Here is a 21,383-nt window from a genome sequence, read left to right on the forward strand (position 1 = left end):
TATTAACTACGCTAAATTACTACACTTATATATCGTACATTTATTATGTATTATTACAATATAAAATTGTTACATTTATTAAAAAGTGTATTTACATATAGTAAACATGGAATTGCATAAAAAATGGTAGAAAGTAGTAAAGTAAAAATAAAATAAACAGTAAAAAAATTTGGATAGGGCCACAGACAAAAAAGAAAAATGGTAATTAGCTATTAAGCACTAGCAGCTAATAATACTAGTAAAGCCTACCTGTGCATTTAAAATAACCTCTATTTTAAATATAGCATTCTTATTTTTTGCTAGTTTTGTGTATGTGAATTACAGAACCACATAATCATTGAGGTTGGAAGAGACCTCTGGAGCTCACCTGGTCCAACCTCCCTGCTCATTCAGAAGCACCTGGAGTCAGTTGCTCAGGACCATGTCCAGGCAGTTTTTGAACATTTCCAAGGATGGAAACACCACAACCTCTCTGGTCAACCTGTGCCAGTGCTTGGTCACCTTCACAATAAAGTGTTTCCTGATGTTTAGAGGGAGTCTCCTGTGTTTCAGGTTGTGCCCACTGCTCCTTGTCCTGTCACTGGGCACAACTCGAATGTCTGGCTACATGGTTTTATACTCCCCCTTCAGGTATTTGTACACATTGATAAGATCCCCACTCTGAGCCTTCTCTTTTCCAGACTAACCAGTCGGAGCTCTCTCAGCCTTTCTTCATAGGAAACATGCTCCAGTCTTTCATCATCTTTGTGGTGCTTTGTTGAAGTCTCTCCAGAATGTCCACGTCTATCTTGTAGTGGGGAGTTCAGAGCTGGACACAGAACTCCAGGTGTGGTCTCACCAGTACCAAGTGGAGGAGAGCAATCACCTGCCTTGTCCTGCTGGCAACACTTGTCCTGATGCAGTCCAGGATACCAATAGCCTTCTTTGTTGCAAAGGCACATTGCTGGCTCATGTTCAACTTGGTGTTCATCAGGAGCCCCATGTCCTTTTCTGAAAAGCTGCTTTCCAGCTTGGTGAGCCCCAGCATATACTGATGCCTGGGGTTTTCCCCCCCAGGTGGAGGACTTTCCACTTCCCCTTGCTGAACTGCATGGCATTTCTGTCAGCCCACTTCAGTCTGTTGAGATCCCTTTGGATGGTAGCACAACCCTCTGATGTACTAGCCACTTCTCCCAGTTTTGTAACATAAGCAAAATTGCTAGAGGGTGCATTCTGCACCATGATCCCAATCATTAATGAAGATGCTGAACAGGATCGGATGCAATGTTGATCCTTGGGGCACATTGCCAGTTACTGCCTTCCAACTGGACTTCCATACAATGGATCATCACCCTCTCGGCCCAGCTCTCGAGCCAGTTTACCATCTATCTCACTGTCTGCCACCTCATCAGCTTCTCTACGAGCATCTTACAACAGCCAATGTCACAAAGCCTTCTTGAAGTCAAAGCATACAATATCCACTGCTCTCCCCTCATCTACCAAGCCAGTCATTTCATTTTAGAAGATCATCAACAGGCTGGTCAAACTCAGCTTCCCCTCAGTGAATCCATAGAGACCTAACTTCACCTCTTCTTGGTTGGACAATATCTCTGGATTCTTCCCAAGTGACCTGTCCCTACTTCCACCCTCTGCAGACCTCTGTTTTATCTTTGAGTTTTGGCAGGAGTTTGTTGTTCATCCATACAGGCTCCCTAGCATTTTTGGCTGACTTTCTGTTCAACGAAATAGACCACTCTTGAGCTTGGAGGCAGAGATCATTTAATATTAACCAGTTTTCTTCGGTGCCTCTTCCCTTCATGGTCTGATCCCATCAGACACTAATAATGAGATCTTTGAAGAGGGCAGAGTTTGCTCTCCCAAAATCCAACACTGTGATCTTATTTTCTGTCTTCTTCCCTCATGTCAGGATCCTGAATTCTACCACTGCATGGTCACTACAGCCAAAGCTGCCTTAGACCTTCACAACCCTAACAAGCCCTTGCTTGTTTGTGAGCATGAGGTCCAGCAGAGTACCTCGCCTCGTTGGCTCCTCTGTTACCTGGATAAGGAAGTTGTCACATTCTCTCCAGGAAACTCCTGGATTGCTAACGCCTTGCTCTGTAGTCCCTCCAGCACACAGAAGGAACAACATATACATATCAGAATCAGAGGTGCAGGGACAATCAATTCTATAAATTTGAAAATATGAAAATTCGGAAATTTACAATTTAAGCATAATTACCTTTAATGGATTTCTGTAGTTTGTATGCTTACCTGTTTATTGCTTTTTGCCAAGCAAAGCTCTTCAAAGTGGTTCCACAAGACCCAGAATTGCATTTTAATGCAAGTCTGTCATTCAGAATGTAAAAACTAAGCCTAGTGAGAGCAGCCCTAACATCCCTGTGGGATACTGCCTGAACAATGGAATTAAGACAATCCTGCAGTCCACAGTTCATGTGAGTTATTTTGAGTATAAGAATGTCTTCTGAGGATAGTTTTAGCGAGTCTAAAAATCTGAAAAGGTATAAGAGATAAATGGTTAACAGTCAGTATCTTTAACAACTATTTCAGTGAGTGTTGACTCCTTCACTTCTCAGTTCAAATGAGAAGACAAAACAAAAATTGCCTTATTTTTTTTTTTTTGTTGACCAGTCCTTTCTCCTTCTTCCCCTTCCCCCACCTTCTTCAAATAAACCCATAAAAAACAACAAACAATACCAGCGAACAACCCTAACACATTTAAATACTGAGCTGTTTGCATTCTTTGGAAAAATGGCACCTCTCAAAAGGTTACTTGAAAGGTGCTATTCACATTGTAATGAACTTTTCCTCCACACTATTGTAAATGTTGGCCACTTGGACTATATTATTTTCCTGTTTTCTTTTTAAGAAACTGCTTTGTTTTTGCCTGAGGGAACTTAAGATGAAAATGATTTATCAAATCAACAACTGCCAAGTTTCCAATGGCTCAGAATCACATGGTTTACTAATAAAACTCACAGGACCCCTTAAAGGACACGAGGAAAAAAAAAATAAAAAAAATTGTCAAGACAGACAGAGACATAGATATAAGCATTTCAGTCCAAATAAACCAAGAATCTTCTAAGATTATGAGTTCTGTATACCAAATAGTCTCAGAGAAATTATGCTTAGTCAAGAACTAACCAAAACAAGAAAATTTTCCTCATTATCTACCATAATTCTTAGTATCACCATCAACAAGAATAATTATTTGAAATTTAAATGCCCAAGGAAAGAAAGAGAAACAATAAGTCATGCAACTATAAAAGGGGAAAAAACAACAAAAGAACCCCACACAATGACTACAAGAAACACAGCTACAGAGCCCATTTAAAATTTTTTGAAATTAGTCTGACCATCAAGAAAAGTTGGATCAAGCTCTAGACTTCATGTATAAGTGAAATTTACGTAAAACATTAGCTGTGACAATATACTTACAGCCTCTTGAGGTGTGATTCTTCACATTTAAAAAGACAGCATTCTCAAATCAGTAAAAACTTGAACTGCTGTTTGAAGTTGAATACTAATTTAAATACTTGATGGAATGTTAATTTAATTGCAATACATTGAGATTTAAAATCAAGATAAAACTGCTCACGTTTCTGCTTCCTTCTCATAGTTTATCAGTTGCAATAGGTTTTCAATCCCATGGTACCACGACAGATTCCAAGCCATCCTGAGCATATCTGACACAGGTTTCATAGCCAAGTACTCAGAAGACAATGGCACCACAACAGTGTTAGGGCTAACTACATGATGACCTGTGATCCTCACTGGGAGATGATACCTAAAAAAAAAGTAAAAATAAAATAAAGGGTTTGGTTTTGGTTTGGAGAGGGTTGTGGGTTTGTTTGTTTTGAGCTTTTTTTGTTTTGTTTGGGTCTTTGTTGGTTTGGCGTTTTTTTGTGGGTTTTTTTTTTTGGTTGGTTGGGGATTTTTTTGTTTTGTTTTAAATACTCTATAAGAGCAAGCTTTTAAATTTGCCAATTAAGTTTTTGAAACTCTTTTTCAGAGAACTAAGTCTTGAAGAAAAAACTCCATGTTTAAAAATGCAGACATCTTTTGATTTAACATCAAATGTTTCCTTTCATTCTCACAGCTCCATACTTCAGGAAGGAAAGCAAATGGAAAGAAACAAAGTTAATGGTAAAAACAAAAACAAAACAAAACACACACAACAACAACCACCAAAAAAATCTACCACAACAAAAAATCACAACCCACCTATACATACCTTCTAACAACAGCAACAGGTAAACTAAAGGCTGGTAGGCCAGTATCATTAATGATTATATCATCGGCCCTGCAAGAGATGAAGCTATAATTATTATTCCCTATTTTAAACTTCAATTTTCTACTAATGCTACACTTATCATTTCTTTAGTATTCAGATATAGCTGTATTTTTTCCTCCAGCTAGCTCTTTAGTAACCCATTGATGAATAAGTTGTATTAATAAATGTTTCTTCATGTTTATACAATATTAAGATAGTTCTTATATCACACACATACAGGATACTTGGTGCAGATGTATTGCACATAAAAATTAAAGATACCATACCAAAGCACATGCTTGCTTCCTTTTTTTTCTATTAGAGAAAAAATATACATTATAATTCTTTTCAGTATATTTCATGTGTGTGAATTCTAAAAGCATATTTTTTTTGGAGTATTTGCAAATTTCAAATAATAAAATATCATAAACTGAGGTATGTTAGTTAAGGATTACTGCTACACTTAAAAGAGAAAGTAAATAGGAGAATTCTAGTTACATTAAACACAACTACAGTTAGCTATTTGATGTATAGTTTCCATTTATGGAAAAGATAGATTCCAGACCGATCAGGGTTTTTCGAAAATTCAAGAGAACTTAAAATTAACACTGAGGTACAAAGTATTTATACTGAAAAAATATGCCATCTAGACCTATACAGCATGCAACTCAAATAGTGAAACAATTTGCTTGGCCTACAAATATGCAATTTTGGATATTTAAAAGGCTGGGGCATAATTTGTTTGGAGATCTATATCTATATCTCTATCTATATATCTATATCTATATCTATCTATCTATCTATATATATATAATAAACTTTTTTTCATTAAGGCCTTAAATTTTTACTAGTTAATATGCCATTATATAATTGTTTCTTCATACCATGTTTCGGTTCTTGCTACTTCATCAAACAACAGAAGACAAAGCAATACTGTAGTTTCAGTTAAAACAGCACGATCATTTTGGAATATCAGGGAAACTGAATAAAATAAAGATATTTAAAAGTGTGTTAGGAAAACACATTTAATAATACACACAGAAGGACACTAATTAAAAACAACTGATTCTCACAGTCATTTTGCCACCATCTTCAAAAGATGCCACAACATGGGTAACACTAGCACACTATGACTTATGTTCTAGCTATAAGAGACCCTTATGTCATCCAAAGTTCTAAAAAGGCTTTTGATTGAACAGCTAACCATATTTCACACTTCTTTTTTCCCACAAATGTAATTAAATAAAAAAAAGAATCTTTACCTCTGAATAACAAGAGCAATAAAGATGATTGCTGTGCTAGGGATAGACGAACAACTGGATCAGCATATACAAGTTTGCGTAACAGTGTTAGACATGGTAACACAATGGATTCCATCAGCTGCAGGAACAGAGAAAAAGATTAAATACAGAAAATCATTAGGATAATCTGTTATGAGATGCTTAATATAATCAGTCATGCTAAGAAGGAATACATTCCATCATCTATAGCAGAGAAACCTAGAACAATAGTTTTTACCTTGCCATCCACACTTATACATTCATGAAGGTAAGCCAAAATCTTTTCTATCACACCCAACTTTTTCACAATGCCATGCATTTTGATATCTGTAGGAAAAAACAAAAGAGAGTAAGAATCACTGGTTCTGCACCAATTTAATACTGAACTTCCTCCCACAAGATCACAAACTCTTGCTGTTGACAACAAGTTTCCAAAATTGCCGATCAACAAAACATGTACAGCTCTGGCTTTACCAAGGCAACTCTCCACAAGCCTTGTTATCTGACTACAGTAGCCTCCTGAACAGTAGACTCTTCAGTATCTTACATAATTTTCCATAAGAAATATCCTACATACTTTTCATAAGAACTTTATGTTCCATGATTACTGTGAGCCCCAGTGCAACTCAATTTCAGTCAAAAGTGGATTTCACTTGTAATATTTTAAAAGTCTTCAACAGTTTAATACGAAACTAAAAATAGTATTTACAAATCCTCAACCACCACTAGAGTATTTTCCACTCATCTCATCCTTCAGAGCATCTGGTTTAAGAATATTCAACAAAAACAAAAACACTATGTTATTTGGGTTGGTTTGGTTTGTTGTTGTGTTGCTGGTTTTTTTGTTTGTTTTAATAATTATGACATGATTCTTCATATGGAATTTGTCCCAATAAAGCTCCATTTTTTCCTTTACAATTTCATCCTATGCTATATCTTACATTATCCTTTGACATCAGAAAACTTTGGCAGCCATAACTAAATGTATTTTACAAGACAATGTAGATATTTCCTCAATTTTGTACTCATTTTAGTTACAAGAAAAATGTAAATTTTAATATTATCTAAGACCTCACTTTCCCATGGTGAAAACCACATTTTCTGTCATTAGGATTTGAGTTCCTTGAAGGAAAACATACTTGACTCAAGAGTTTGAGTAGGTAGAATACAAACGTGCAGGTTTTAAACTCTACAGTTATGACCCTGCACCAAGTCAATAATGCTCTACGCAAGATTGCTTACTTGCATCTTAATTCAATCAGATCTTCTTCACCAGAATTCATAATTTTTCCACATGTGAACAACATAATTATCAAAAACAAACCACCTGTGAAAGTTAGGATTTAAGTAACTGATTATAAAGAGCAAAATGAGGAACATTTTCCCAGCAAGCATATTAGATGAAATGTCACAGGGAGTCTGCCTCTTGATAGCAAAAGAGAGTATAATCATGGAAGCTTAGCTTGAGTTTACTGAACCTTAATTCATACAAATGACATTTCAATCCATTTTAACGGCAGTTACTACACAGGCTAACTCAAAATGGAGGAAGAAATTAATTCACTAAGCATAAAATTAGTTCTGAGACAGGTCAACAAATTGACAAACACTCCAAAGGAAAAGCAGAAAAAACCTCTTAATTAGCTTACAGAATTCAGCTTATTCCTCTATTACCCAAGGGAACTGTTTTTCTGTATAGTAAGACCATTGTTTCTTATTCTTGAGGGAACAACAACAAATAACTTTTTTTATTTGAATTGGCACATTATCCACAATAGTCTTAAAATTCTGGTCCGACAATATAGATAAAAACTGCAAAGAGTACCCTTAGCAGAAACATACAGAAAACCTGCCAAAATTGCAAGGTCACACAATGATCAGCACATGAATATAAATTCTCTAAAGAATTTTACCTTCTAAAATGATAGCTAGCTGGTCAGCTGCAGACTTCCGTAAAACTAGGTCAACGGCATCAGAAGTGAAGACATCATATAGCTTTTCAACAGTTTCTGCCTAGAAGTAAAACTATATTAGATATACATCCAGTATGCTATTAAGAAACAAGGTAACCAGCCAAATTTCCTAATAGAAAGTAGAAAATAAAAAGATCTAAATTCCTTAGTAGGATGCATTTTATTAGATCCCATATGCATAAAGAAGAAAATACATGGTTATAATCTTTTTGCAACAAATCTCTAATAATACCCGTGGAATATAGCAAGACAATAGTTTCTAGCGCACAACAGAAGCAGATTTCTAGCAAATAAAGTTTAATTTATGCAGGACTACAGGAAGTTTAATGCTACCCAGAAATACTGGAATATGCTTCTAGGTCTGTGAAGGCGACCAACATTTTAATGGCAATTGGGTTAGAGAAATTTAAATAATGCAACATATCCAAATAAATTTCAGATCCTAACTTTTTGAAGGATGTAGGGGAAGAGTATACAACAAATGTACAGTGAGTGGTCAGAATATTTTTTTCAGAGAGCAAGCACCTTAGCATTTTTTTAAGCATTGTTGTTAATCTGAAAGTGCTGAGGTTAAAGGAGGAAGGAGAATGGAGGGGAAATGGTAAGGAAAAAAAAAAAAACAAAAAGAAAACCAAGAGAGATACAAGTTTTCCCATAGGCCAAACACTTGTGATTTTTCACTTTGCCAAAGCAGCAATATTAAGAAAACACAGACATAAATTTGTAATCTGTTTTAGAATATTTCACACTAAAAATTACTTGTGCTTGTTTTAGTAAAAATTGATTTTGTGAGGGGAAAAAAAGCACTGTGTGAGAAAAATCAGACTCTACCCATGCACATTGAAATTGTTGCAAAAAGAGCAGGCCTGTGCTCTTCATACTCAAGTCTTACTGTTAACTTATCTGCAGAAAGAAAGAAAACAAACAAACAAACAAACAAAAAAAACCCAAACCAAACCAACAAACAAAAAAAAACAAACAAAAAAACCCACAACCACACAACAAGAAGAAAGAAGACATTCTTTCCTTATTGTTGCATATGGTAGCATAAAAACTACTGTTTAAGTTCACATGAAAAGAATAAGTCAAATTGTATGAAATATTGCAGCCTTTAAAAATGATAACTTCAGTGACTGGCCAGGTAGAAGAGCTGATCAATGGCACAACATATAGACAGAGTTCACTCACCTTAAATATAGGCTCTGTTTTATCATCCAATTTTAGCTCAATAGCTTTTTCTATAACAAATAAGTTTGAAATGCTGGAAAGCACACTACCATGCAGATGAGGACGTTTCAGGTTTGCCCCTTCTTCATTCAAAAGATGGAATGTTAAATGTTTAAGTGCTACAGAACGAACCCTAAAGGAGTAAGTATTAAAAAACAAAACAAAACAAAACATAAAGTCCTCATACTGGACAACTTTAGCTGTAGAGTTAAAAACTGATTAGTTTATAAAATTAATACAGTGGGGAAGTACTTCACTCAATAATGATTAATCTACCCTTCTAATCAAGTGATTGCATAAGAACCAATTGGTTTTTTAGAGTAAACATTTTTTTCATCAACATTAGAAAATGTGTTGAAATTATACAGGGCATTACTTACAACTGCTTTTTTGAGAAAAGAAGACGCAGAGCAGCCCGTAGTCTAGTAGTTCTAGGGAGAACACCCTCTCCTTTGTTAGAGGTTGTTTCACTCAAAGTGAAGATACACTTACCTAGTGTATCTTTTGTGTCAGCATAACCCTAAAACAAACAAACAAAAGGTTTCCAAAATTAAAAACATCTGCTTACTAAAAAAGCAAAGTAGAGAAGGTAATTCCACTTTCAGGGGCAAAGGGAGGGTGCAGAAGGATCAAAATTTCTGCACAAAAACATTTTAAAAAATGAATAAAGGATAATTTGTATATCTAAATCAAACTAAAGAGGTCTCTGATGGCCCAGATGTACTTTAACCTGAAACTTTACCCTTCAATCTGTTAACACGATGCTGCTCTGTAAGGTCAGTTCTATGTCATGGTCCATCTTATTCGCAGTTTCTCCCCATTTTTGCCTTGATTTTTGTGCAGTTTATGTTAAGGCTTAAGTTACATAAGCAGTTTTTCAACTTATGGCAATACTGAGGTGCGCACAACAAATGACTATATAGCAGTGATACAAATAAGTAGGTATAATTATCAAGAGAAAAAGACAAAAAATGTACTTGGATGTATTAGCTAAGTTAAATCAAAGCTAGAAAAGGCAAAAAAGCAGACATCAGGAAAAACACATCAGACAGGTGCAGTAAAATATCTAATCTGGAAGACTATAGGCTTATCACAGAAGAAAAATTTCAAGCACTAGAGAAAAGAAACAATAAAGAATTTGGATGGAACAATTAGGCTAAAAATCAGACTGAGAAAGGCAGAAGTTCCCATTACATCAAGCCAAGACCAAAGATAACAAGAAGAAAATTCATGCATTATTACAGGTATGAAAACTAAGGTCTAAGGATACTACTGACTGTTGATCCTTCTAGATTACAGGAAACAAACAAAATAAAAGCAAACATCAAAATATACAGAAAACACAGCTTACACCTATTGCTATTTGTTGAGTGCATACAGAAAACTATATAATCATCAAAGATGAGTTACAGTTTTCGAATTTAAGATATGGGGAACATTCTAATTATTAATCGATTTTAAAAAGTATGCAATGTTTTAATCTATGCTTGGATTATACACTTTTATCTTTAAACCCCTGAAGTCTCAGTCAATACTTGCTGATTTCTACTACAACATTTCAAAGTTTCACGTTCTCATAATACCAGGCTAAAATTTGTCTACAAAGTAGTAACTTCGGCAATTAGGACCCCTATAAAAACATTTCTCCATTTGAGATCTGACAAATCAAGTCTGTAGGTATATTACTGTTAATCTAGTTTCCACCTGTTACTTTGGTGAGTATTTGGTTTGTCATTTAACATGACAGTGTTGCTGCTTACACGATTTCATATATCAAATTCAAATTAAAGCACTTAGAAGTACCTGTAAAACAGGAATGACGGGGCAGAGGGCCTCAATAAACTTGTTCCAAGTCAACGCTGCCATTACTAATCGCCCCTGCAATAGATGGATCAAAATGGCCTTGGCTGTGCAGTTCACCTGCTCAACAAGAAAAAAAAAAAATAAATTAATGCAACAGCCAATGTGTCTAGGTCAGTTTGTCAATGCTGTAATTGGAAATGTTATACAAAAACATCTCAAAGACAGAGGATCTACAGACAAAATACCGCCCCCTGCAGAATGCTACTTTTAAATTGCCATTCACACTAAGCATAAAGTTGTTAGAAAAGCCTCTCAGAGAAAACACACAATATAATAGTTCTGCCCAAATAGCATCCAGTCATTTTCCCCTTCGAACTCTGGTTTGTCTTTTCTAAAATATTATAAAATAAATCATTACTTCAGCTTATACGCCTGTTGGCCCCTCTATCCTGCAGGTAAAACAAATTGTTTCTATTCTTTCCTGATCCTACATTTCAGGGGCATTTCATTCCCAGTCTTTACAATACGCTTCTGAAGATATGGGAGGAAAAGAGACTTAAAGCCTGTTACATGGTCATTTCACTTTCTGCACATTTTATTAGGGCTGAATATATTACAGGAATATATTAAAAAACATAGCTTTTCATTTTTCATTTGTCTTTATTACATTTAATAGCATCATACACATAGAACATTATTTTGTCTCTGAATTCGTCACAAAATAAACTCTCCGTTTACTACAACTTCACTGTTTGCATAGCTTTTCTATATACAAGAAACCCTATATAGTCAAAACTTCAAGTAAGCCTCAGACCACCATGAAGAATATCAACACTTACTTTCCATGCACAACAACTTATAAATATAGCTACTAAACACAGTACCTCATTCTTATCTTCCTGAAGGCCAAAAGTACAGATTTCATACAAAACTTTTGGATGAAGAAGAAAATGCACTCCATGGCAGACCGAAGACACAGGCTGAGCAATGTTATGAATACCTAAAGAGTCCTTCAGTAAAAATAAAGTTGTTTAGTTTTAAAATTCAAGATAGTCTCCACTACTACGTCTTGTTTTATAAACTGCCTGAAGCTGTCATCTCATGAAAGGCTTTTTCCATGCAGTTTGGAAGACTACAGTTCTGAAAGCTAAACATTATAGCCCTAGAAGAAACATCATCTTAATAGATCACTGACTGAAAATTCCTTTTCCTACACAGGACTAAGAAATACGAAATAATTTTGTTTCTATTTTAAATAATAGTGAAATAAAAAAATTACACACGCTTCATATATTTTTTTGATATTACATTAAAAGAAGCAAAATCAGAAAGAGGCAGGTAAAATTCTCACAAAAAAATACAAGTGTCACAAAAACCCCCTATCTCTAGCATCTTTGTACACAAATGAATTGTGCTATAAGGGCAGTAAGTTTAGCTGATGTCTATTACAGAAAATAAGAATTATGATAGAATATTATATCAAAATAGAAAAGTGATTTTTATTTTGTGAGTCAATATTACTGAATAACTAAAATGTCCTGATGAATAGGATATTGCCATTCTTAATACAGAGTACAGTCATACTTTCAGGAAGCTCACATTCTTTATCCCTTGGGCTACCTTTATAAAAAAAATAAAGCAGAGACAAAATGTCCATATTAAACAAAATCAAAACAACCCCCCCACCAAAACAATAACAAATTAAGGTTCTAAAACAAGAACATAAAAGGACTTACATGTTCTTAAACCCAAGCTTTTACACATAGGAAAAAAGAGGTATTTTTCTTTCACAGTTTTTCTAAGGTCTAAGCAATTAAAGTGTAACCTAGGTAAAAATATTTATTCTGAAAGTGTCAGTATTTTATTAATTTGTTATTGTTTGAAAAGAACAAAAAAATGAAAGGGAAGTGAAAAATTGCTATAAAGGGAATAGAACCTGTCCTTGAGGAATGCATGTCCGTGTAAACCTCATGAAGTTCAACAAGGCCAAGTGCAAGATCCTGCACCTGCGTCAGATCAACTCGCACTGTCAGTACAGGCTAGGGAATGATGGGATTGAAAGCAGCCCTGAGGAGAAATACTTGGGGATACCGGTTGACAAGATTGGAGGTGAGCCGGCAATGTGCACTTGCAGCTCGGAAGGCCAATCGTAACCCGGGCTGCATTAAAAGCAGCATGGCCAGCAGGTCAGGGGAGATGATTCTGCCCCTTTACTCTGCTCTTGTGAGACCCCACCTGGAGTTCTGTGTCCAGCTCTGGAGCCCTCAGCACAGGAAAGTCATGGACCTGTTGGAGAGGGTCCAGAGGAGGACACCAAGATGATCAGAGGGATGGAACACCTCTCCTGTGAAGAAAGACAGAGTTGGGGTTGTTCAGCCTGGAGAAGGCCCTGGGGAGACCACACTGCAGCCTTTGCTTACTTAAAAGGGGACTATAAGAAACATGGAGACAGACTTTCTATTCCTATCTTTTCCTATCTATTCCTAGACTTTCTATTTCTATCGCCTGTTGCGATAGAACAAGGGGTGATGGTTTTAAACTAAAAGAGGAGAGATTCAGACAAGATAAAAGGAAGAAATTCTTATAATGAGGGTGGTGAAATACTGGCACAGGTTGCCCAGAGAGGTGGTAGATGCCCCATCCCTGGAAACATTTAAGGTCAGCTTGGATTGGGCTCTGACCAAACTGATATAGCGAAAAGGGGGAGTTGGTCTAGATCATCTTTAAAGGTCCTAACCCAAACAACTCTGTGATTCTATCAACCTTACTTCAGCAGACAAGCAAAACTGAACACTTGAATTATTTTCAAAAACAAAATGAAACAGAAATATTTCTGTATAACAGCAGTAAAAAAAACCAAAGAAAAACAAAGTCACCACCATTATTAAGAACTGTTTTAAGAAGTAAAATTGTAAGTCACCATTTTCACCCCCAGCTAGAGATCCTGTCATTTTGAAGTGCAGTACCTGAAGTAACCTAACCAAGTAGACTTAATACCAAAAATATAACAGCAAACTGCAAGTCCAGGCCTATTCAGATTTCACAGCATGCAACATGGTAAACAGAATTTCCATTAAAAATGCTTTTAATGAGGAAATATAATATGCATTACTTAGCACAACACCAAGAGCATTAAGCATTAGTTCTAACCTTAACTATTTCCAAGCAGCAGTGATAAGCTTCAGTTTTTATTTTCAGCGAAGGATGAGACAACAGACAGAGAAGCATCTTCTGGCTCTCAGCCTGGAGCAATGACTTCGCCTCAGCAGACTTCCAACTAAAAATGAAAAATAATTCATTTAGCTATCATTTATTCTACAGTACTCAAATGTGTCCACAAAAATTTTCCTGTTAAATTTCAGGATAATCACTGAAAAATACTTCCTGAAAAGGTATAGATCCTGAAAAATTACTTGAGAGACAAAAGCTCAGAGATCAAAATATATTTACTAAAATCATAGTCTCAGCATTTGTAAATTTGGCTTTTTATACATGAACGTAATCAAAGACCATAGCTTTTCAAAATTCTCTCATCAAAATTAGGACCCTGAAAAACATTTCTGTTCACCTGAAAAAGTAAAATTCTATTGAGCTTCAATAGGTTCCTTAGATCACGGTATATGATTAAAAAATAAAAATAAAATCTATGCTTGTAGAAGTAGAAGTCCATCTGACTATCACAAAGTGAACTGATGTTATTTAAAAACCTGAAGTTAATTTCCTGCTGCCTGAAAGAGTAGCCAAACAATAATTAGTTCAAAAAGCATTAGAACACTGAAAAGTGTTTTGATGTTTCATAACTTAAAAACAGAGAGATTTTAAATGTAGTTTCCTTTGAAAAAAAAATCCCTAATGTCAAATTCTGAATCAGTCTAAAATTAAGATTTTTTATTTCTAATTAAGTATTCAATAAAGAGCTTTTCCACACACCACAGGGTAACTTAAATTCTCTAACTAGAGACATGGAAAAATCTAAAAAGCAATAAAAACATGCTGTTTAATAAATGAGATGCCATGTTGTAACAATACAGCATCTACAATAAGTCCTTTAAGATTTCTGAAAGTAAAAGTAGGCTACACAAACACACTTGGAACAAAGGAATTTTAAATAAAAAAAGTTTGAAAGACAAGTCAAAGTGTTTTAAGACTGTTTCTTTGCAAATCACATCGTAACTTCATATACAACAACTACATAAAAGCTTATACATAGAAAAAATAAAACATTAGGTTTTTAGCACCTGAAATTCAATTTTCAGGAAATCCACTACAGAATGACACAAATTATTCAGAAGAGACCTTTCAATGGCTAAAAGAAAGCAATTGTTCAAATACAGGGAATAAAGAAGTTTATCTTCTACTTCAGAAAGTTTGTCCATAAAAAAAGACTGTATTTTCTCAAGTTTTAAATAGTAATGTACTCACATATTTGAGCATATGCGAATGCTTTCATGAAGCAAGGGAAAATGTTGATGGTAGGGTAGACTACTCAAAGCCTGATCTGCCAATTCTACTAATTCAGAAAGATTCTCGTCCCCCTGACAAGTAAAACAAAGAGAAAGAATTAGTAATAGTTAAAGTATACAATGTTATTGGATAATCTTTCAGAATTTAACATCATTTAATACATCTACGAACTAGGGTTTGGTTCAGCCTTTCACAGATAAGTTTATAATTAACCTGATTAACAAATTCAATAGATTTCAAACAAATAAATTTTAGAACCTATTCCTGGGAGCTGAAAACTCTTCAGCTGCTGAACCCAAATAAAATTCTGTTAAACTCAATGGGTATAATGTATGTCTAACATTTCACAGCATGAACACTACAACTATTCAAAACACTTTCTAAAATGTCGAAGAATATACTCATCCTTGAATACTTTATGCTTTTAATCAAGCTATTAGTTTTTTAAATAAATATGAATTTTATGTGGGAAAAGTATAATGAAAGATTTAACAATTCACTATTAGTATTAAAAAGCAAGTTTTGGTTTTTTTAGTATATATATGTCTTCACAGTTTTGGTTACCAAATACATTAAACATGAGCCATTTAAGTTTGATGGAGTTAACTTAATTGTAAACAGTATTTTATGAGCAAAGTATTGCTTCTATTAAGTTCAGAACCTGCCTCCATAAAGGACAAATGAACTCAGATTTAAGATAGCACTACATTTATATTGCTGTCTTTTATTCACTTATTTTAGCATCAATGAAAAAGGTATTTTGCACAATTACTTGTCCATTTATATAACGGAGAAGAATATTTCAGTACCATGCTAGAATCTCTTTAACTAATAAACAAAAGTATATTAGTTGTCTTCATAACAAAGTGAAACACAAAAATCTCAGAGTCTAGAAGTGGCTGTTTATTAGACCTACAATTCCAGAGGAGGACTTGGAAGTTCTGGTCAATAATAGGTTGATCATAAGTAAACAATGTGCTCTTGTGGCCAAGAAGGCCAACAGTATCCTGGGGAGCACTAAGGTAGAGGAAGGTTATCCTGCCCCTCTACTCTGCCCTGGTGAGGCCGCATCTGGAGTACTGTGTCCAGTTCTGGGCTCCCCAGTTTAAGAAGGACAAGGAATTAATGAATGGAGTCCAGCAGTGGGCTACAAAGATGATGAGGGGTCTAGAGCAGCTTTTTTACAAGGAAAAACTAACAGAGCTGGGTATGTTCAGCCTGGAGAAGGCTGAGAGGGGACATTATCAATGTTTATAAATATCTCAAGGGTGGGTGTCAAGAGGATGGGACCAAACTCTTTTCAGTGGTGCCCAATGATAGGATGAAGGGCAATGGGCACAGACTGAAGCACAGGAGGTTCCATCTGAATAAGAGGAAAAATTACTTTACTTTGAATCTGCCAGAGCCCTGGAACAAGCTGCCCAGAGAGGCTGTGGAGTCTCCTTCCCTGGAGACATTCAAAACCTGCCTGGACACATTCCTGTGCGATCTGCTCTGGGTGAGCCTGATTTAGCAGGTGGGTTGGAATAGATGATCTCCAGAGGTCCCTTCCAACCCTAACTGTTCTGTGATTCTATAATTGCCCAATAGCTGGGAATCAAAATTTTCTGAACTATTTAAATACTGGACAACATACACATACACACGCTATATATTTAAATAGATTATTTGCTGATTTCTTCATTGCACATAAAAATTCTTGTGCCTACTTCCACTCCCCAAGTGTTTATTTCTTGAGTTTTACTTAAGATTTTTATAAACATCATGAGTACTATTAATGAAAACAAATATAAACTAACTACATTTTGTATAGTATGGAATACTCATGCTTACAGATTTTCTTCAGCCATGCTAGACTATAGTTTTTACCACAGAGAAAGGGAAGTGGAGGAAAGAAATTTGCCTGCAGAAAATATTTTATATGATAAATTTCCACACCTTCTTATGAACTTCAGTCAAAAAGCTACAGGTGCATTCAATCGAATATGCAGCTTCTGAAGCTTGTTTATAAATACTGTAGTTCTCAGTACTCATCTGCTCCAGATATGCTGCAACGGATTCATGAATGCTTGGGTATTCCAAGGAGAAAGACAAGTCCAGAGAGAGAAGAAACAAAGCATTCAGCAAATTCTTTTGTAAAACTTTACTCGCCTTTGAAAAAGAAAACAATTGTCAGAATAACAGCCTGAAAATACAGTAAAACCAACAACAGCACTTTAAGTCATTCAACAAGTACAATCACTGTTGCTGCTACATAAAAATCAGAGAAAGAAACAGATATAAAATAATTTTTATATGAAGACCTTTTTTTCATAATTAAAAAGTGAGAGTTCATTAGATGTCTGTCCTAATGTCAGATCTGCAACCAGTCGCAAAAGTTGTGTATGATCCAGCCAAGACCAGGGTCAATTTACAGTCTAATCACTAGATGGCAGAGAACACACAGACGACATTTCTGTATTCAATAAAAAGTTGTCTATACTTCCACATAGTAATATCACATACTAAGAACTGGGATTTCTGATGTTGTTGGTTTTGGTTGGTGTGTGTTTTCTTATTTTGCTTGGTTTTGTTACTGCAAGTGTTCAGTGGTCCCTCAACTACAATTTTGACCTCAAATGCAGTAACTTTTTTCCAACTCTTGGCATACACAGAACTGAAATTCTCTATTATGTACGTAAGAACATAAAGACAAATATTATAAAAAGTCATATTGATAGTAAAATACTTAATACTTGTGACAAAAAGCCTGTAACTGAAAAATCAGTCTGCTACTCAGATTAAATAATGTCTAAAACAGAGCTACACTGCAATAAAAACTGATCCAAAAAAAACGTAAACCCACACAGATTTAAACATCTTCTAATACTTCCATCCCACAAAGCCTTCAGAACATCAGATGCCCCCATCTGAAATGAACAGAACAGCAAAACCAGCCCACAACAGAACTTGTTTTCAAGAGCACTGGAAGAAAAGAGTAATTAAAATCATTACAATGTATAAAGCGTAATTGCTTACTATGTTCTATCACATTAAGAGTGATGATTTTAAACATTATATAGTTCCAGTCTTACTTAGCCTTACTTGCACACATACTATAAACAAGCAGAGGGCAGCATAGCTTTGCAAACCATGCATCATTCCAGGAAAAAAAAAACACTATAGGAGGAAAAAAAAAAAATCAGATTTCAAAAACTGATTAAAAACTATATTAAAAATATTTTTTGAGCCTTGAAATCTGCAGAAGATTCTGCAGAATGCACCGATAACTGTAGAACAGTCAAAGCTGCCTTATGTGATCATATAACAGCCAATGTAAATCAGATTAATTTCTATGTCCAGTGGCTATTTGCCCAGTACTAATCACTGAGGAAGGTGACACTTTTTGCCCTCTTCAAATGCAAAACCAAAAGACAATGACTTAAAATCAGTGCTGACATACCTTTTCTACAGGGAGAAGTATTTGCAGCAACTTAACAGTAAAGAGTGAAACGCTGATAAATGCCATTCTGTGATGCACCAACATCACCTCAGGCTGCTCTGCACTTATGTTGGTTTTGTGATATAATATAGTTTCTCCAAGCAAACCCAATACCAGAAGCAATTTGTCTTTCTGAAAACAAAATCAGAAATACAATCATTAGAAATAATTGAAACATTACTGTATCTTTACAGCATTTATACTCATAGCATCATTAACACAATTATACCAAATAATTTTTAAAATGTAGAAATCATACAAAATACATGGCATTTTGTTTGTCCTCTGAACCTCACTCTGCCTTCACTTCCAGTTCTGAATACTTCGGTCAGTAATTACCCATTACTGGTTACCCTAACCCCTCCCTCCCTTACCCCCCTCTTAATTCCTGCTCATTACTCTACTGAACTTGTGGAATTTTAACTATTTTGAAGTTCACTTCTAACATGGAAATAGTAGGAGCTGATCTGAACCAGTAATAAAGCTTTACCTTAAAATAAAAATAATTAAAAAAAAACCCCACAATGCAAACTTCAAGAACGTCACTTTTTTAATGCCTATTCATTCTCAAATGGAACAGCAGCACATTTTGCAGACTACATACTTGAGAATCCAGCTCATTGACACTGCAGAATACAAGATTAGTTTGGGTCACCTGAAAAAGCCAGGTTTGTACTTAAGGACACAGGAACAAACACGGAAATAATTTCAGTTGCCAGGAATGCCAAATAATGATTAAGGCAGCAATAGCATGTGTGAAATTTAGCTTATTAATTCGAGAAATTGATCATCACTGTTAAGCAATTAAGCACTATTTATCTGACTCAACATAGTTGAAGAAAATGACAAGAAGCAATTGACTAAATCAAATAAGCCCTTCAAAGTAACTATCAACACACATTATTACAGAGTGAGACGAAAAGGATTTATTTTCATCTTCAGGAGTTCAAAAAAGTAAGTTTCTCACTGCCCTGCTACAGTTTGCAGAGGCAGTAAGAGCCTCTTCTTAAAGACCATCCAGTCTCAAATCAACAGCACATTCAAGGTTTTTTTTCTCCCCAAGAGAGGGGTGACTGTCTCAAAGCTCATGATCCCCAAAAGCTACAGCAATCTACAGAATCTAACTTTCTGACATGTCAGAATCAAACTGCCCTGAAGCGCGCATGACAAAATTGGAAAACAGGAAAAACTTACATTAATATTTTAATTAATAATTATTGCTACTAAAAATATTTAGTAATATTTTCATTAATTCTAATTTAAGTCATGTGCATTTCAGAATACACTTACCCGAAGTTTTTAGACAAGTTTCAGTCTGCACCTGTGGTATGTTTGTTACATGTATAAGCCATTACAGCTTTCAGTTGTCTCCAAAAAAGAAATAACCCATTGCTATTTCAGCTGTTATTCACCAATTTGATATTTCATGTATATAACAACTCTCAACTGTGCTCAGTTACGTATTTCCGGCAATTTAAACTGTTTAGTCAACAGCACCTTAGTACTTTGAATCTCTCCTGGGCCAAAAAACGCCTTCTTTCCTTCCCAGCTAAGCAACAGAGTTAAGGATAGCCAAAATCTGTGCAAGGATCTATAGGTCCTGTGTAAGAAATGATACTATGTATCTTACAAATCCAGTCTTGAATCTAAACAGTTATCTCCTTAATTTTAAGCAGATAGCTTATAAAGAGTAAAGAAAGTGTGTCGTTTACACCAAATTGCTTTTGAACGTTCGCAGCCAGGACTTTTTCCTCAGATCTCCTTCCCTACTATGTGTGTTTCTCTCAATGGCTGCTTAATGGCCTTTCCCTACAAGACTAAATTCATTGCTTATTTTCTTGAGGTGAAATTTCAAGGATCATGTGGTAAAATAACTTACATTTAAAATAAAAATAATGTGCCAGTGATAGAGCTAATAATAAACTATTTAAGTTTTTCAAAAGGGAAGCTCAGCAGATTACATACATATATGAATCACTGCAGAAAATGTCAGAGGCTTATAAAAGCAGACTGTTAAATATGTTGATCAAAGCCTGAAGAATCTTACCAATTCCAATGCAAAAAGGCTATCATCTTCCCAAACATTTTCAGAAATAGCATCACCAATAAGGAACATATCTTCAACAAGCAATTCAAGAACTTCCATTGTCACTCTTCTACTGCCTAGGAATACAAATGAGAGGATAAATTCAAATACAGACATAATACTATATTATGATATCCAAAAACCACCATTTTGAAGAAGCGATTATTCCAAATCTGAAATTCTAATATTTTGGTTTTCCTGTACACTTCTTCTAAACTCACTGCCCTCAACCACCAATAGCTCTGAATTGCAGAAGATAACTACCAGCCAAAAATCACAATAGAAGAGATTAAAACAATCATACACTTGAAAAAAGACTTAAGTTCTTTAAACCCTATAGTACTACATAAAATTTATTATAGCTGTAAATCCGATTACTGGACTCCTTTGAAGTTCAGAATAAAGTCAATTATTTCCCCCACCCAGAGAGCTAGGTTATAGATCTTCCATATGTATTACTTATTCCTGTTAATCTGCATTTTTGGTGTAGCCAGAGTGGCTTTCTTCCTGGATTATTTTGTTTGAGATCTTCTTTACATCATCTTTTGAAAGGTAAGTAGATGAATATCCACTTTACCCACCTGTACTTTTCTCCATAGCAATTTCCCCACTTGTTTTTAAGCTAATATTCATTTTCACTGCTCTTTCTGACTCAGTATCTCTTAACAACAAGGCTAGTCTGTCTATTAGTGACTTTCATACTCAGTACAGTTTTATGCCTGAACATGGGACCGCAAAGAGGTTTCATGAAGAAGGCAGAATATTTGGAGCCAAACATTTTCAACCTCATACAACA

The 21,383-nt window shown here is 35.2% G+C and overlaps 1 protein-coding gene across 1 annotated transcript in view; it reads right to left on the reverse strand.

Annotated features, from left to right (window-relative positions):
* RTTN (rotatin) overlaps window positions 1-21,383 on the reverse strand; it is a 79,725-nt gene that overhangs the window by 44,803 nt on the left and 13,539 nt on the right. Inside the window, exons 10-25 of the mRNA XM_080340307.1 lie at window positions 20,549-20,664; window positions 18,463-18,633; window positions 16,959-17,171; window positions 14,979-15,091; window positions 13,707-13,833; window positions 11,441-11,566; window positions 10,557-10,673; window positions 9,134-9,273; window positions 8,715-8,886; window positions 7,467-7,566; window positions 5,792-5,880; window positions 5,536-5,653; window positions 5,158-5,254; window positions 4,235-4,303; window positions 3,599-3,787; window positions 2,254-2,493 (exon numbers count right to left, since the gene is read on the reverse strand). Of these exons, the coding sequence (XP_080196433.1) occupies window positions 2,254-2,493; window positions 3,599-3,787; window positions 4,235-4,303; window positions 5,158-5,254; window positions 5,536-5,653; window positions 5,792-5,880; window positions 7,467-7,566; window positions 8,715-8,886; window positions 9,134-9,273; window positions 10,557-10,673; window positions 11,441-11,566; window positions 13,707-13,833; window positions 14,979-15,091; window positions 16,959-17,171; window positions 18,463-18,633; window positions 20,549-20,664 (2,197 nt within the window). The remainder of the gene's footprint in view (window positions 1-2,253; window positions 2,494-3,598; window positions 3,788-4,234; window positions 4,304-5,157; window positions 5,255-5,535; window positions 5,654-5,791; window positions 5,881-7,466; window positions 7,567-8,714; window positions 8,887-9,133; window positions 9,274-10,556; window positions 10,674-11,440; window positions 11,567-13,706; window positions 13,834-14,978; window positions 15,092-16,958; window positions 17,172-18,462; window positions 18,634-20,548; window positions 20,665-21,383) is intronic.

Source organism: Nesoenas mayeri (genome assembly GCF_963082525.1).
Source record: "Nesoenas mayeri genome assembly, chromosome: 2".
Taxonomy (NCBI): Eukaryota; Metazoa; Chordata; class Aves; order Columbiformes; family Columbidae; genus Nesoenas; species Nesoenas mayeri.